Below are 16,816 nucleotides of genomic sequence, written 5' to 3' on the forward strand. Positions count from 1 at the left end.
CTTCATTTCTTCCTTTTCTAGTTGCTTTAGGTGTAGAGTTAGGTTATTTATTTGACTTTTTTCTTGTTTCTTGAGGTGTGCCTGTATTGCTATGAACTTTCCCCTTAGGACTGCTTTTACTGTGTCCCACAGGTTTTGGGTTGTTGTGTTTTCATTTTCATTCGTTTCTATGCAAATTTTGATTTCTTTTTTGATTTCTTCTGTGATTTGTTGGTTATTCAGCAGTGTGTTGTTCAGCCTCCATATGTTGGAATTTTTAATAGTTTTTCTCCTGTAATTGAGATCTAATCTTACTGCATTGTGGTCAGAAAAGATGCTTGGAATGATTTCTATTTTCTTGAATTTACCAAGGCTAGCTTTATGGCCCAGGATGTGATCTATCCTGGAGAAGGTTCCATGTGCGCTTGAGAAAAAGGTGAAATTCATTGTTTTGGGATGAAATGTCCTATAGATATCAATTAAGTCTAACTGGTCTATTGTATAGTTTAAAGTTTGTGTTTCCTTGTTAATTTTCTGTTTAGTTGATCTATCCATAGGTGTGAGTGGGGTATTAAAGTCTCCCACTATTATTGTGTTATTGTTAATTTCTCCATTCATACTTGTTAGCATTTGTCTTACGTACTGTGGTGCTCCCGTGTTGGGTGCATATATATTTATAATTGTTATATCTTCTTCTTGGATTGATCCTTTGATCATTATGTAGTGAACTTCTTTGTCTCTTTTCACAGCCTTTGTTTTAAAGTCTATTTTATCTGATATGAGTATTGCTACTCCTGCTTTCTTTTGGTCCCTATTTGCATGGAAAATCTTTTTCCAGCCCTTCACTTTCAGTCTGTATGTGTCCCCTGTTTTGAGGTGGGTCTCTTGTAGACAACATATGTAGGGGTCTTGTTTTTGTATCCATTCAGCCAGTCTTTGTCTTTTGGTTGGGGCATTCAACCCATTTACGTTTAAGGTAATTACTGATAAGTATGATCCCGTTGCCATTTACTTTATTGTTTTGGGTTTGAGTTTATACACCGTTTTTGTGTTTCCTGTCTAGAGAATATCCTTTAGTATTTGTTGGAGAGCTGGTTTGGTGGTGCAGAATTCTCTCAGCTTTTGCTTGTCTGAAAAGCTTTTGATTTCTCCTTCATACTTGAATGAGATCCTTGCTGGGTACAATAATCTGGGCTGTAGGTTATTTTCTTTCATCATTTTAAGTATGTCTTGCCATTCCCTCCTGGCTTGAAGAGTTTCTATTGAAAGATCAGCTGTTATCCTTATGGGAATTCCCTTGTGTGTTATTTGTTGTTTTTCCCTTGCTGCTTTTAATATTTGTTCTTTGTGTTTGATCTTTGTTAATTTGATTAATATGTGTCTTGGGGTGTTTCTCCTTGGGTTTATCCTGTTTGGGACTCTCTGGGTTTCTTGTACTTGGGTGATTATTTCCTTCCCCATTTTAGGGAAGTTTTCCACTATTATCTCCTCAAGTATTTTCTCATGGTCTTTCTTTTTGTCTTCTTCTTCTGGGACCCCTATGATTCGAATGTTGTAGCGTTTAATATTGTCCTGGAGGTCTCTGAGATTGTCCTCATTTCTTTTAATTCGTTTTTCTTTTATCCTCTCTGATTCATTTATTTCTACCATTCTATCTTCTAATTCACTAATCCTGTCTTCTGCCTCTGTTATTCTACTATTTGTTGCCTCCAGAGTGTTTTTAATTTCACTTATTGCATTATTCATTATATATTGACTCTTTTTTATTTCTTCTAGGTCCTTGTTAAACGTTTCTTGCATCTTCTCAATCCTTGTCTCCAGGCTATTTATCTGTGATTCCATTTTAGTTTCAAGATTTTAGATCAATTTCACTATCATTATTCGGAATTCTTTATCAGGTAGATTCCCTATCTCTTCCTCTTTTGTTTGGTTTGGTGGGCATTTATCCTGTTCCTTTATCTGCTGAGTATTCCTCTGTCTCTTCATCTTGTTTAAATTGCTGAGTTTGGGGTGTCCTTTCTGTATTCTGGCAGTTTGTGGAGTTCTCTTTATTGTGGCGTTTCCTCACTGTGTGTGGGTTTGTACAGGTGACTTGTCAAGGTTTCCTGGTTAGGGAAGCTTGTGTCAGTGTTCTGGTGGGTGGAGCTGTATTTCTTCTCTCTCCTTTTGAAGAGTTGGGTTGCTTTTCTGGGTGCCTGATGTCCTCTGCCGGCATTCAGAAGTTGTTTTGTGGAATTTACTCGATGTTTAAGTGCTCTTTTGATGAATTTGTGGGGGAGAAAGTGTTCTCCCCGTCCTACTCCTCCGCCATCTTGGCTCCTCCCCCGATTTTTTTTTTATCTAGTGGGCTGAATTCTTTATGTAGCTCAGGGTGAAGTACCAGATGGAAATGGTATGCCTGTACATCAAGGCTCAGTGTCAAAATCAGAGACTCAAGTGAAGAAACCAAGCTTTCACAAAGGGGAAAGGCTTAGTAGTAAGTGCAAAAGCTGCAAAAAGCTTTATATTGCTTTAATTAAACTCATTAGAAGATGTTTTTATTTTGGTTCATATTATACATTTTGAGCATAAATTTTATAGAAATTCTATACTTTCACTAAGGTATGAATACCATGAGATAATTAGAGGAAAAAAAGCAAGTATATTGATGCCTTTGTTGGAATTTCTGTCCTTAATATTATTTTGTGACTAGAAGATGAATGCCTCAAGGACAAGAGCAGGTGAATAATTGTCTCTCCACAGTTGTGAGCCTTTCAGCCAACTCCAGGTAGTTATGGGAACAGAAGCCCAGTGGATTTCTAAACATGTGGCGGGGGTCTTTTGCCATAAATTCCAGTGGAAAGGGATGTTTCTGATATAAGAGGCATGTTGGAGGACTTTTAGGGTACCCTCTTTGTTGTATCCTCACTGAAATGAAACAGCCTTTTTGGTAACATCATTGATCAATTTCATCAAAGACTGCTCCTAGGTAACTTCTAGTGCAAGTGGTTGCAGAGTCCCACTAACTGCTGGGCTTCTTTTCATTTGTTGGAACTGAATAGCCCAAGGTTATGGTATGCCTCTTGGAGATCACACTCAGGAGTTTCAATAGGGTACCAGGTACATAAGTGTGTGTACTAATGGCCCAGCCAAGAGCCACTGGTGGGTCCACAGGGCATCTAGTGCTTGTTGTATGTGTCCTTGTCTGGGTCCACTTGAGTGAAAACTATTCCTCCCTGTAAGAGCAAGGCCACTTAGAAATCGTGACCTGTGCACTGATTACAGATACTGGAACTGTTTGGTGGCCATGTGCAGGACAGTAGTAAGATATCGCAAGTCCTTCTATATAAGCTTAAACTGACTGGGATCACTTGTATGCAGATGAATGCATACAAAGTACATACAAAGTGTATTGGATTTATCAGGTTTGGGACTTCGAGTACCTTTACTTTGGAGAATCACCTGTATGTCAGTTACAGTGGCAAGGTACCATCAAGGCTCAGGGCTGTACTATAGCATTGACCTACCAGAATTGGTAACATGTGTATGAGGCTGTGTGCAATGATCAAGTTTGTTATTCCGATGAGAAAAGTCTCATACGGACATTTCTATTCATTAAGCTTAGCAATGAGAACAGTTAAATCTTTTCTTCCCATGAATTTGTTGGATAAGACATAGGAGACACTGTTTAGTCTGGAGGTTCTCAGTCTTATCTGTGCCCCGAAAACTGCCCCTAAATGCAGCAGGTCCCATCAGGGCTTAGGCTGAATGTAAGTGCAGGTTCACTCACATAAGAACTACATCTGTGTCAACAAACATTCAGTAGTGGAAGCCATGCAAATGGAGTTCTGTGGTTGCCTGACAGGATACACTCAAATGTAGGCTTTGATCTAGGGTGTCCTTAGTAATGGCCTCCAATGAACAACCAGAGAGAGTTGTCTTTTTCCCTCAGTATCTGGTGTTGGAGGTCATGGTCACCTCTGCACCAGTCACCAAATGACTCTAGAAATACAATATCCCTGCTCCCTACTTTGAGTTCTGACTTTGGCACACATGCTCAGATAACCACTGATGATGTTGGAATATTGACCTAATCCCTAATGTTGCTTATGATTTAAAGCTGGGAGGTTTGAATAAAAATAATGGAGGCTTCTCTGACTCACGTCAGTGTCACTTGGAGCAGAGGGAGGAGCATTTGTGTCAATATTAGTTACAGGTGCCATCGCAATTTGGACTTTAGTGAGGAAGTGTGCTGGGACTCATTGACCACTACTTGACTAGGAGCTCTTTGGTAAAATGCCTGTTAATATTCTCCTTGAGGGCCCACTGGTTAGGAACTAGACCTAGAGATTTCTTTGGGAAAATTTTTAACTAGATCATCTAGGGGTGGGTGTCCATTAGCATTTTTAGGTCTGTTCAATGGTCAATTAGTACTGTTTTGTTGGTAGTTACTTTTCCCATGTCTTGAAATTTGTCAGTCATTGTGCCATGAACCAACAGACATCACCTTATAAGTAAGTTTAACTGAGCTCAAAAACCAGTGAAGTTGGCCTGAAGGAAAGTAAATAGAAATATGAGTCTTGTCAGAAATATTTTTAATGTCCTCACTCCACCTGTGACTTTAGAGACCACCAGTGTGGCTCATGGAGCCTTTAAGAAAACCTCTGCAAGTGATGATCCAAGTGTGTTTTTCAAGGCAAGGGGAATTCCAGTGTAAGGGCTCTTCTGTTGGAGCCAAACATGCACTCAGCCAAGGAGGGGAAAAGGTCCTAGGTGCTCACGTCTCTGATCCCTCTTTTCCTCTACCTCATTGGGCAATAAGGGACTGGCACATCATACAGTTCATTGTACAGTGAGAGGCCCTACAGTGTACGGTCTCCCTCATCTAGTTTAATAAAATGACTTCCTTTTCATGCAGGCAGACTACCTTAGTCACTGATGTTTCTCTAAGTTGCTAGGCAGAGCAATCCTCAGGACCTTGTATGTTTTTAATTAAAGTATGAATCTCAACAACTCACTGCCCATAGACTGTTAGTTCCAGGACATGCTAAAGCTGACAGTGGTTCCAGGGTGCAATTCAGCATGCAGGGCCTCCAAAGACTCTGGACCCATTAGTAGCTGTAAAGTTGCTTCTCTAATTTTCTCAAAGCCTATGTGTCATTGAGCATCTTGGTAGATGAATCAGAGGCTAAGGGAATAGACAGTTGTTCTACTTCAGAACTGAAAAGTTATGCAAATAATCCAGGCACAGATGATGGATTAAGATGAGGCATACAGTGGAATATTACTCAGTCATGAAAAGCGTGAAATACTGCTATTTGCAGCAACATGTGCAGACCCAGAGAGTATTATATAGAGAGACAAGTCAACAGAGACAGGCAAATACTGTATGATACCACTTATATTTAGATTCTAAAAAACAAATGTGTATACAAAATAGGAACAGACTCACATATATAGAACACAAACTTGTGGTTATCAGAAGGGAGATGAAGGATGGGAAGCACCATCAGGGGTTTAGGATGAACAGATACAAACTACTGTGTATAAAATAGGTAAGCAACAACAATATACTATATAGCACAGGGAATTATATTCATTATCTTGTAATATAGTCTGCAAAAATAGTGAATCACTATGCTGTACACCTGAAACTAACACAATATTTTAAGTCAACTTCAATTTGATGGAAACGTTGGAAATAACACAGTAGCACTTTCCACATCCCTGTGGCATCAACTTTAGTAGAGTCATTTCCCTGCTAGCAGAGTGCCTTGTGGGTCTCTGGTAGCTCCCTCGCCACCATGTCCTGCATGCTGGTTGGTACTTCCCAAAGTGTTCCCTCCACACAAGCACTGGGCTTCGTTGACCACAGTGCTCCTTGTGCTAACTTGGTAATCAGAGAAAAGAAATGCTAGTTTCTGAATAGGCCTATTAGCATAGCAACTGAACCCAAGGTTACAATGAACCATTTATTATTCACTTACCCTCAGGGTGTAGGCTGTAGGTCAGACAGGGAAGATCACCAGCTCCATTGTGTTCCCTTTCACACCATGGAAGAGCCCCTGCCAAGGGGCAGACCACAACAGTGCAGACTGAGGTGAGGGGTGGCCTCCCAGCTGAAGGAACCCCAAACAAAAGGCTCTTTCCATTTTATGGATCCCAGGGCCCCAGTAGCTAGGGTTCTAAAGAGCATCAGCATGATTACTCATTTGCTCCATCCTGTAATGCTTCACACATGGTTTCAGAATACTTTGCACATACTGTTAGGACAACAGCCAAGTTTGAAAATGATCTCATGACTTGACTGTCATTGACTTTCCCCTACCCACCCCACTTCCATATCCAACTGTGAGGGTTTGTATTAAATACCATACCAATGAATTACTGCTTTTATTTTGCTTTCAGCAGATTCATATCATTTACTTTTTCTTTCTACTCCATCTTCTTACCCTTATGGCTTAATTATACTTTGAAATATATAGGGCATGAATCTACTTCCAAAAGTTAAAAAATTGTACAAAGAGATATTTTTACAGGCTTATCCTTCTTTTTTCAATCTTCCTTCTCATCTTGCACCCAACCAAGTACATTGATTTATGATACTTTTCCTGGGTTTGACCTATTTATTTATCTTTCCTTGTTTTTTCTCATTTCTTTTTCTTCCTTACCCAAAGTTTACATGCTAGATTTTCCCTTTTTAGTTTTTTTTTTTTAACTTAACTTTATTCCTAGAAATCCCTTATAGAAATCCCTGTAAGTCAGTATATAGAGATTAATTTCATTCAGATTATAGGTCTACGTACAGCTGTTTGTCCCACAGTGTTTACCATAATTTATATTATAAATCAGTGGGTAATATATACCTTAGTTTATTTAACTGAATTTTTATCCTTAGAATTTATATGGTTTAGGATATTGTACATTTACAAACTTGTTGTAATGAGGAACCATGGACATATTCTTTGTATTTTTAGTTAAATAAGCCTGTATGGGCCTATAGTATAAATAACCTAGGAAAACTTGAGACCTTATATATATATATATGTGTGTGTGTGTGTGTATGTGCATATCTAAACACAGACACATGTATATAAAATGTCCAGAAATATTACTGAAACAGCTTCTTTATGGTATACCAGTTAAAAATGTTCTCATAATGTTTATTTCACATCTGACATGATGGTTCAGTTCAGTTCAGTCACTCAGTCATGTCCGACTCTTTGCGACCCCATGAATCACAGCACGCCAGGCCTCCCTGTCCATCACCAACTCCCGAGTTCACCCAGACTCATGTGCGTCGAGTCAGTGATGCCATCCAGCCATCTCATCCTCTGTTGTCCCCTTCTCCTCCTGCCCCAATCCCTCCCAGCATCAGGGTCTTTTCCAATGAGTCAACTCTTCACATGAGGTGGCCCAAGTATTGGAGTTTCAGCCTCAGCATCAGTCCTTCCAATGAAAACCCAGGACTGGTCTCCTTTAGAATGGACTGGTTGGATCTCCTTGTGGTCCAAGGAACTCAAAAGAGTCTTCTCTAGCACCACAGTTCAAAAGCATCAATTCTTTGGTGCTCAGCTTTCTTCACAGTCCAACTCTCACATCCATACATGACTACTGGAAAAACCATAGCCTTGACTAGACGGACCTTTGTTGGCAAAGTAATATCTCTGCTTTTTAATAAGCTATCTAGGTTGGTCATAACTTTCCTTCCAAGGAGTAAGCGTCTTTTAATTTCATGGCTGCAATCTGCAGTGATTTTGGAGCACAAAAAAATAAAGTCTGACACTGTTTCCCCATCTATTTCCCATGAAGGGATGGGACCCATTATGGTAATTTACTTATAAAAACTTTGTCAAAATATGAGAAAATATGCTGTATATTGTTACAAATTTGAAATCTAGAGAATTCTTAGTAGATCTGTTTTTCTATAAAGGAACTCAGTATATTTCTTTTATGTAGCTTATGATGATGCTCCAGACAAAACTCCTGTGCTTCAGCATCAAGAATCAGTGCCAAAACTTCCAATACAGGAACAGAAAACTTCCAAAGGAGGAGAACACATCAGTAAGTGTAACAATTACTATTATTGCTATTTTAGTCCCTAAGTCATATCTGGCTTTTTTGTGAACCCATGGACTATAGCCCACCAGGCTCCTCTGTCCATGGGATTTCCTAGGCAAGAATACTAGAGTGGGTTGCCATTTTCTTCTCCAGGGGATCTTCCCAACCCAGTGATTGAATCTGTGTCTCCTGCATTGGCAAGTGGATTCTTTACTGCTGAGCCACCTGGGAAGCCCATAAAATTATAGATGCCTTTAAACTAAAAAAAAAAAAAAGTCTCATCATATCTTTTTTCTTTAGTACAGGAATATATGTTTGAACGTTTAATTTATAGTAATTTTACACTTTGATCTAACTCTGAATAGTATAAAACAACTACAGAGGAAGAACCATTTAGCATTTGGTTGGAATTTCTTCTGAATAGACTATTTCATGGAGAGACTTCTGCATTCAGTGTTCACCAAGGCCCAAAACTTGTATGCAGTCTTTGAAAGGGTGTCTGCTTTCAGCCAGCAAATACAAGATTAGGGATCTGAGAGCCAGGTGGGCACCTCTGATGTGTGGCCATGTTCTTTTGCCACAGACTCTAATAGGCATCAGAAAGGTTACTGAGACCTGTAACTTAAAAGGCTGTGGATTTGATGAAAGGAAAAGTGTTGCCTGTGTAGGCATTTGCAGGGCCTCCAGGGCATTCTGTTGTCAGGCCCCACTCAGCATGCAGGTCTTTTTGGTAACCTGGTCTCTGGGTGCTGTCATTAAGGTGACCCTGTAGGGGGATGTGTGAGTACCAGTGTCTGCTACCATATGTGAATCCCACCAGTCATTGGGCATCCTTTGTATTGTTGGGACTGAGAGTCTGAGCATGACTAAAACTTGGCAGTTATTGCCTCCTGAGAGAGACCTACTCTCCCTTCCCAGTTTATTCCCAGGAATTTCCCATGAGTCATAGGTCCTTATCCCTTGTCCATGATAATGTCCTAGACGTAGTGCCACATGTGGGTCAAAATGGCATCCAGTTCTGGTTGGGTAGTACCCTTGCCTGTACCATGTAGGAGACATTGATTATATGTGGAGGTTGGTGCTCCATCTGGGAGTTGGACTTTCCTGCTCAACCTTCTGGAAGGACATTTGTTCAGTCTCTTAGTTGTGTCTGACTCTTTGCAACCCCATGAACTGCAGCATGCCAGGCTTCCCTGTCCTTCACTATCCCCCAGAGTTTGCTGAAACTCATGTCCATTGTGGAGAAGACAATGGCACCCCACTCCAGTACTCTTGCCTGGAAAATCCCATGGATGGAGGAGCCTGGTAGGGTACAGTCCATGGGGTCGCGAAGAGTCAGACACGGCTGAGCAACTTCACTTTCACTTTCATGCATTGGAGAAGGAAACGGCAACCCACTCCAGCATTCTTGCTTGGAGAATCCCAGGGACAGGGGAGCCTAGTGGGCTGCCGTCTATGGGGTCGCAGAAAGTCGGACACAACTGACGCAACTTAGCAGCAGCAGCATGACCATTGAGTCAGTAATGTCATCCAACCAACACATAAAACACATTTTTAGATATCCCCTTCTTCTCCTGCCACAATCTTCCCCAGCATCAGGGTGTTTTCCAATGAGTCAGCTCTTCACATCAGGTAGCCAGAGTAGTGGAACTTCAGCTTAAGCATCAGTCCTTGCAATGATATTCAGGGTTGATTTCCTTTAGGATTGACTGGTTTGATCTCCTTGTTGTCCAAGGGACTCTTAAGAGTCTTCTCCAGCACCATATTTCAAAAGCATCATTTCTTTGTAGTTCAGCCTTCATTATGGTCCAAATTCTCACGTCCATCCATGACTAGTGGAAAAACCATAGCTTTGACTAGATGGTCCCATAATTTCATCACTCCACTAGCCGTAATACTTCCTAAAGCCCACTTGACTTCACATTTCAGGATGTCTGACTCTAGGTAAGTGACTAACAATTGTGCTTATTTGGGTCATTGAGACTTTTTTATACATTTCTGTGTATTCTTGCCACCTCTTCTTAATCTCTTCTGCTTCTGTTAGGTCCTTGCCATTTCTGTCCTTTATTGTGCCCATGTTTGCATGAGATGTTCCCCTGATATCTCCAATTTTCTTGAGGAGATCTCTAGTCTTTCCTATTCTATCGTTTTCCTCTATTTCTTTGCATTGTTTGTTTAAGAAGTTTTTCTTATCTCTCCTTGCTATTCTCTGGAACTCTGCATTCTTTTGAATATATCTTTCCCTTTCTCCTTTGCCTTTTATATCTCTTTTTTTCTCAACTCTTTATAATTCCTCCTCAGACAACCATTTTGCCTTCTTGATTTCTTTTTCTTTTTGGATAATTTTGGTCACCGCCTCCTGTACAATGTTACGAATCTCCATCCATAGTTCTTCAGGCAGTCTTTCTATCAGATCTAATCCCTTACATCTATTATTCACTTCTACTGTATAATCATAAGGGATTTGATTTAGATCATATCTGAATGGCCTAGTGGTTTTCCCTACTTTCTTCAATTTAAGTCTGAATTTTGCAATAAGGACTTCATGATCTGAGCCACAGTTAGTCAGCTCCGGGTCTTGTTTTTGCTGACTGTATAGAGCCTCTCCATCTTTGGCTGCAGAGAATATAATCAGTCTGATTTTGGTATTGACCATCTAGAGAAATCCATATGTAGAATCGTCTCCTGTGTTGTTGGAAGAGGGTGTTTACTATGACCAGTGGGTTCTCTTAGCAGAACTCTGATAGCCTTTGCCCTGCTTCATTTTGTACTCCAAGGTCAAACTTGGCTGTTACTCCAGATTTCTCTTGACTTCCTTCTTTTTCATTCCAATTCCCTATGATGAAAAGGACATTTTTTTTTTTTTTTTTTTGGTGTTAGCTTAAAAGGTCTTGTAGGTCTTCATAGAACTGTTCAGCATTTCAGCATTAGGGTTTGGGGACATAGTCTTGGTTTACTGTGATGTTGAATGGTTTGCCTTGGAAACAAATCAAGATCATTCTGTCGTTTTTGAGATTGTACCTAAGTACTGCATTTCAGACAATAACATTAAAGGTGTAGTAAAACCTGTTATAGAAAAGCCAAAGTGAACCTGATCATCTTGTAGACAGGGATGCTGTAAAGGGCATTTGTAATATGAATTGCTTCATACCTATTTCCTTCAGCTGGGTCAAGAGCCTCTAGGGCAGTTACAGTGTCATTACATCAGGCCAGTGTCCTGATCTGTACCACAGCATTAAGCTGCCTATAGTTAAGTCTATAGGCAGGTAAGGCCATATGCACAGATTGTCTTAGCTGTTGAATGGAGAAGGAATCTCACAGAGATGTTTGGTTCACTCAAACAGGGCAGGCATTACTTTTTCTCTTATTAGTAGTTGTTTCTGGAGACAAGTCTGTAGGCACTGGTAGTCTGGTAGGTTTACAGTCTTCCATGTGCCCCACTGAAATGATTCTGAGTACAGCAGTGCTCATCACGGCTTGGGGCTGATGTGAATTGGAGTTCACACAGAAAATATATCTGCACTAATTATGTATTCAGTTGTGGGGGCTATGAAATAGAGGTTTATAATGCCCAAAGGCACCTGCAGAATGGTCAGGTTTAATTAAGGGTCAAAAAGCATTACTTTTCATCATGGCATCCTCTCATCATGGTATCAGAGTTGTGGAGATAATAGTTATTGGTAAAGTAGAAGCCAAATGGCCCAATAGATGGGCTCCCCTCTTTGCCACTTTGAATTCTGAGTTGGCTTATATCATCAGATGCTGCTGGGGACAAAAGGATGTTAGTCTAATCCCTCATCTTATTTATTTTGAAAAGCCAAGTGTTCTAGGTAAAAATAGAGTTGTCAGATTCATCTTAAGGTCACTGTGGGTAGCAGGGGACTAGCTGGTCATCAGTAATAAATGTCATCAATGTTTTGAGTCTCACAGGGCTGTGTTGGCCTCCATGGTTCACTTTATGGCACAAGATGAGTGGTAGAGAGTCCATCCATCCCTTCCTTGAGCCTCCATTGCTGGGTAACTAGATAGCATTTCCAGTGGCAGGGAGCTCACCATGCATGGACAGTTTTCAGAAAATAAATGTCAGCCAGAGGAATAAGGAAATTGTCTCAGGTGTTTGTGTCTTTTTTCCGCATCCCCTCACAGTGGCCCCTGTCAGGGAACTCAGAACCAGGGGTTCTGTTGAGACACAGCCAACAAGGTGTCAGGGTCCCGCACTAAATTAAGAAGAGTAGCTCCTCCATGGTGGAGTCTGTATAGTCTCCTCTGGTTGCTGGTCAAGTGAAACTGAGAAACCTGAATTCTCTTTCATTAGACATGAGTGTCAGAAATTCACCACATCTTGGAGTATCCATCAGTGTCATAGATAGGCTGAGAGTAAATAGTAGTCACTAGGTATGGCTTAGCCAGCCATGTCTGCAGTGACTTTTATGAGCTACTGGCACAGTGGTAAAGAATCCACCTCCCAACACAGGAAACTCAGGAGACATGCATTGCATCCATGGGTCAGGAAGATCCTTTGTAGTAGGAAATGGCAACCCACTCCATTAACCTTGCTTAGAAAATTCCATGGACAGAAAAGCCTAGCAGTCCATGGAGTTGCAAAGAATCAGATGCAACTAAGCACACATATGGGTATGTTGTTTTTGGTTTATATTTCCTGTATTTATTTTTTTTATAATTTTATTTTTGGATGTTTTGGGTGTTCACTGCTTCTCTAGTTGTGACGAGCAGGGGCTACCCTCTAGTTGTAGTGTGAGGCCTTCTCGTTGTGGTGGCTTCTCTTGTTGAGGAGCATAGGCTGTAGGGCACACAGATTTCAGTAGTTGCGGCACATGGGCTCTAGAACACAGGCTTAATAGTTGTAGCACATGGGCTTGGTTGCTCTGAGGCATGTGGGATCCTCCCAGATTAGGGATCGAACCACATCTCCTACATCCACAGGCAGATTCTTTACCACTGAGCCACCAGGGAAGCCCCCTCCTTTATTTCCTTTTTTATAGATTAGCATCTTTTGTCATTTTTTAAAATTCCCTTTCATTTTTTTCTTAAAAGATGGCACACTAGGTATTCTCTCTTTAAGGTTTTTTTTTTTGGTCCATTAAAAGTTAATTCCTAGAAATGCTTCCAAGTCAGTTTGTTGGGATCTTCATTCCTTTTATACCTGTTTGTCCAGGTATTTGTACAACTGTGTGCCACTTTATAGCCCATAGTCTGTATTTTCATAGTTTACATTTGTTACTTTAGCTACCAGTCTCCTATGCTTGCATGTTTAAGTGATTTTGAGTTTTTTGTAATTATAAATATGCTGCTATGCATTACCTTACACATATGTATTTTCTTTGTTTGATCTATCAATATATATTAGGCAAAAACAATAAGAAATATCCAAAGATGAGAGTCTACTATAAAACATATTTGAAGTCTAGAAATATTAATGATGTGGTAAAATACCTTCCTTACGTTCATTAAGACTCTTCATAGTTTTCACATAAGGTCTCACATTATAGTGATGTTCTTGTACCTTCATGACAACCCGCTCCATTGCTCTTGCCTGCCGTCTATGGGGTCTTACAGAGTCGGACACAACTGAAGTGACTTAGCAGCAGTAGCAGCAGCAGCTGCTGTTCACTCTTATAACAGCAGCTGCTGTTATAAATTTGAAATCTAGGGATTTCTCAATAGATCTCTCTCTTTTTTTTTTTTTAATTTAGTGGGCTTAATTCTTCTCTCTGTACAGCTCAGGATGAAGTACTAGATGGAAATCCTATGCTGGAGCATCAAGACTCCAGGTCAAAATCGGAGATTCACGTGAAGAAACCAAGTTTTCACAAAGGGGAAACACTTACTAGTAAGTATAGTTAGGTAGCATCACTGACTCAATGGGCAGGAGTTTAAACAAACTCTGGGTAATATTGGAGAACAGAGGACCCTGGTGTGCTCCAGTCCATGGGGTTGCTAAGAGTTGGACACAACTTAGGAACTGAAGAACAATGAAAACTACAGAAAAGTTTTAATTATTATAAATTAAGCTCATTAGAAGATGTTTTTATTTGGTTTCATGATTATATATCTTTGAGGTATATTTTATAGAAATAATACACTTTGACTAAACAGTGAATACCATAAGCTACTTAGAGAAAAAAGCAGAAATATTGATACCTTGGGTTGAAAATTCTATTCTTTTTTTTTTTTTTAAACTTTACATAATTGTATTAGTTTTGCCAAATATCAAAATGAATCCACCACAGGTATACATGTGTTCCCCATCCTGAACCTTCCTCCCTCCTCCTTCCCCATACCATCCCTCTGGGTCGTCCCAGTGCACTAGCCCCAAGCATCCAGTATCGTGTATCGAACCTGGATTGGCATCTCGTTTCATACATGATATTTTACATGTTTCAATGCCATTCTCCCAAATCTTCCCACCCTCTCCCTCTCCCACAGAGTCCATAAGACTGTTCTATACATCAGTGTCTCTTTTGCTGTCTCGTACACAGGGTTATTGTTACCATTTTTCTAAATTCCATAAATATGCGTTAGTATACTGTATTGGTGTTTTTCCTTCTGGCTTACTTCACTCTGTATAATAGGCTCCAGTTTCATCCACCTCATTAGAACTGATTCAAATGTATTCTTTTTAATGGCTGAGTAATACTCCATTGTGTATATGTACCACTGCTTTCTTATCCATTCATCTGCTGATGGGCATCTAGGTTGCTTCCATGTCCTGGCTATTATAAACAGTGCTGCGATGAACATTGGCATACACGTGTCTCTTTCCCTTCTGGTTTCCTCAGTGTGTATGCCCAGCAGTGGGATTGCTGGATCATAAGGCAGTTCTATTTCCAGTTTTTTAAGGAATCTCCACACTGTTCTCCATAGTGGCTGTACTAGTTTGCATTCCCACCAACAGTGTAAGAGGGTTCCCTTTTCTCCACACCCTCTCCAGCATTTATTATTTGTAGACTTTTGGATCGCAGCCATTCTGACTGGTGTGAAATGGTACCTCATAGTGGTTTTGATTTGCATTTCTCTGATAATGAGTGATGTTGAGCATCTTTTCATGTGTTTGTTAGCCATCTGTATGTCTTCTTTGGAGAAATGTCTATTTAGATCTTTGGCCCATTTTTTGATTGGGTCATTTATTTTTCTGGAGTTGAGCTGTAGGAGTTGCTTGTATATTTTTGAGATTAGTTGTTTGTCAGTTGCTTCATTTGCTATTATTTTCTCCCATTCTGAAGGCTGTCTTTTCACCTTGCTAATAGTTTCCTTTGATGTGCAGAAGCTTTTAAGGTTAATTAGGTCCCATTTGTTTATTTTTGCTTTTATTTCCAATATTCTGGGAGGTGGGTCATAGAGGATCCTGCTGTGATGTATGTCAGAGAGTGTTTTGCCTATGTTCTCCTCTAGGAGTTTTATAGTTTCTGGTCTTACGTTGAGATCTTTAATCCATTTTGAGTTTATTTTTGTGTATGATGTTAGAAAGTGGTCTAGTTTCATTCTTTTACAAGCAGTTGACCAGATTTCCCAGCACCACTTGTTAAAGAGATTGTCTTTAATCCATTGTATGTTCTTGCCTCCTTTGTCAAAGATAAGGTGTCCATATGTGCGTGGATTTATCTCTGGGCTTTCTATTTTATTCCATTGATCAATATTTCTGTCTTTGTGCCAGTACCATACTGTCTTGATAACTGTGGCTTTGTAATAGAGCCTGAAGTCAGGTAGGTTGATTCCTCCCATTCCATTCTTCTTTCTCAAGATCGCTTTGGCTATTCGAGGTTTTTTGTATTTCCATACAAATTGTGAAATTATTTGTTCTAGCTCTGTGAAGAATACCGTTGGTAGCTTGATAGAGATTGCATTGAATCTATAAATTGCTTTGGGTAGTATACTCATTTTCACTATATTGATTCTTCCAATCCATGAACATGGTATATTTCTCCATCTATTAGTGTCCTCTTTGATTTCTTTCACCAGTGTTTTATAGTTTTCTATATATAGGTCTTTAGTTTCTTTAGGTAGATATATTCCTAAGTATTTTATTCTTTCCTTTGCAATGGTGAATGGAATTGTTTGCTTAATTTCTCTTTCTGTTTTCTCATTATTAGTGTATAGGAATGCAAGGGATTTCTGTGTGTTGATTTTATATCCTGCAACTTTACTATAGTCATTGATTAGTTCTAGTAATTTTCTGGTGGAGTCTTTAGGGTTTTCTATGTAGAGGATCATGTCATCTGCAAATAGTGAGAGTTTTACTTCTTCTTTTCCAATTTGGATTCCTTTTATTTCTTTTTCTGCTCTGATTGCTGTGGCCAAAACTTCCAAAACTATGTTGAATAGTAATGGTGAAAGTGGGCACCCTTGTCTTGTTCCTGACTTTAGAGGAAATGCTTTCAATTTTTCACCATTGAGGATAATGTTTGCTGTGGGTTTGTCATATATAGCTTTTATTATATTGAGGTATGTTCCTTCTATTCCTGCTTTCTGGAGAGTTTTTATCATAAATGGGTGTTGAATTTTGTCAAAGGCTTTCTCTGCATCTATTGAGATAATCATATGGTTTTTATTTTTTTCAATTTGTTAATGTGGTGTATTACATTGATTGATTTGCGGATATTGAAGAATCCTTGCATCCCTGGGATAAGGCCCACTTGGTTATGATGTATGATCTTTTTAATGTGTTGTTGGATTCTGATTGCTAGAATTTTGTTAAGGATTTTTGCATCTATGTTCATCAGTGATATTGGCCTGTAGTTTTATTTTTCTGTGGGATCTTTGTCAGGTTTTGGTATTA

General features: G+C 39.6%; 1 protein-coding gene across 1 annotated transcript in view; it reads left to right on the forward strand.

The window, feature by feature from the left end:
• CCDC7 (coiled-coil domain containing 7) overlaps nucleotides 1-16,816 on the forward strand; it is a 274,689-nt gene that overhangs the window by 134,768 nt on the left and 123,105 nt on the right. Inside the window, exons 27-28 of the mRNA XM_086334569.1 lie at nucleotides 7,918-8,022; nucleotides 13,760-13,870. Coding sequence (XP_086190695.1) covers nucleotides 7,918-8,022; nucleotides 13,760-13,870 — 216 coding nt within the window. The remainder of the gene's footprint in view (nucleotides 1-7,917; nucleotides 8,023-13,759; nucleotides 13,871-16,816) is intronic.

This window comes from Bos grunniens, chromosome 13 (assembly GCF_055505025.1).
Source record: "Bos grunniens cultivar Pamir isolate PY7600 chromosome 13, Bosgru_T2T1.0, whole genome shotgun sequence".
In the NCBI taxonomy this organism is placed as follows: Eukaryota; Metazoa; Chordata; class Mammalia; order Artiodactyla; family Bovidae; genus Bos; species Bos grunniens.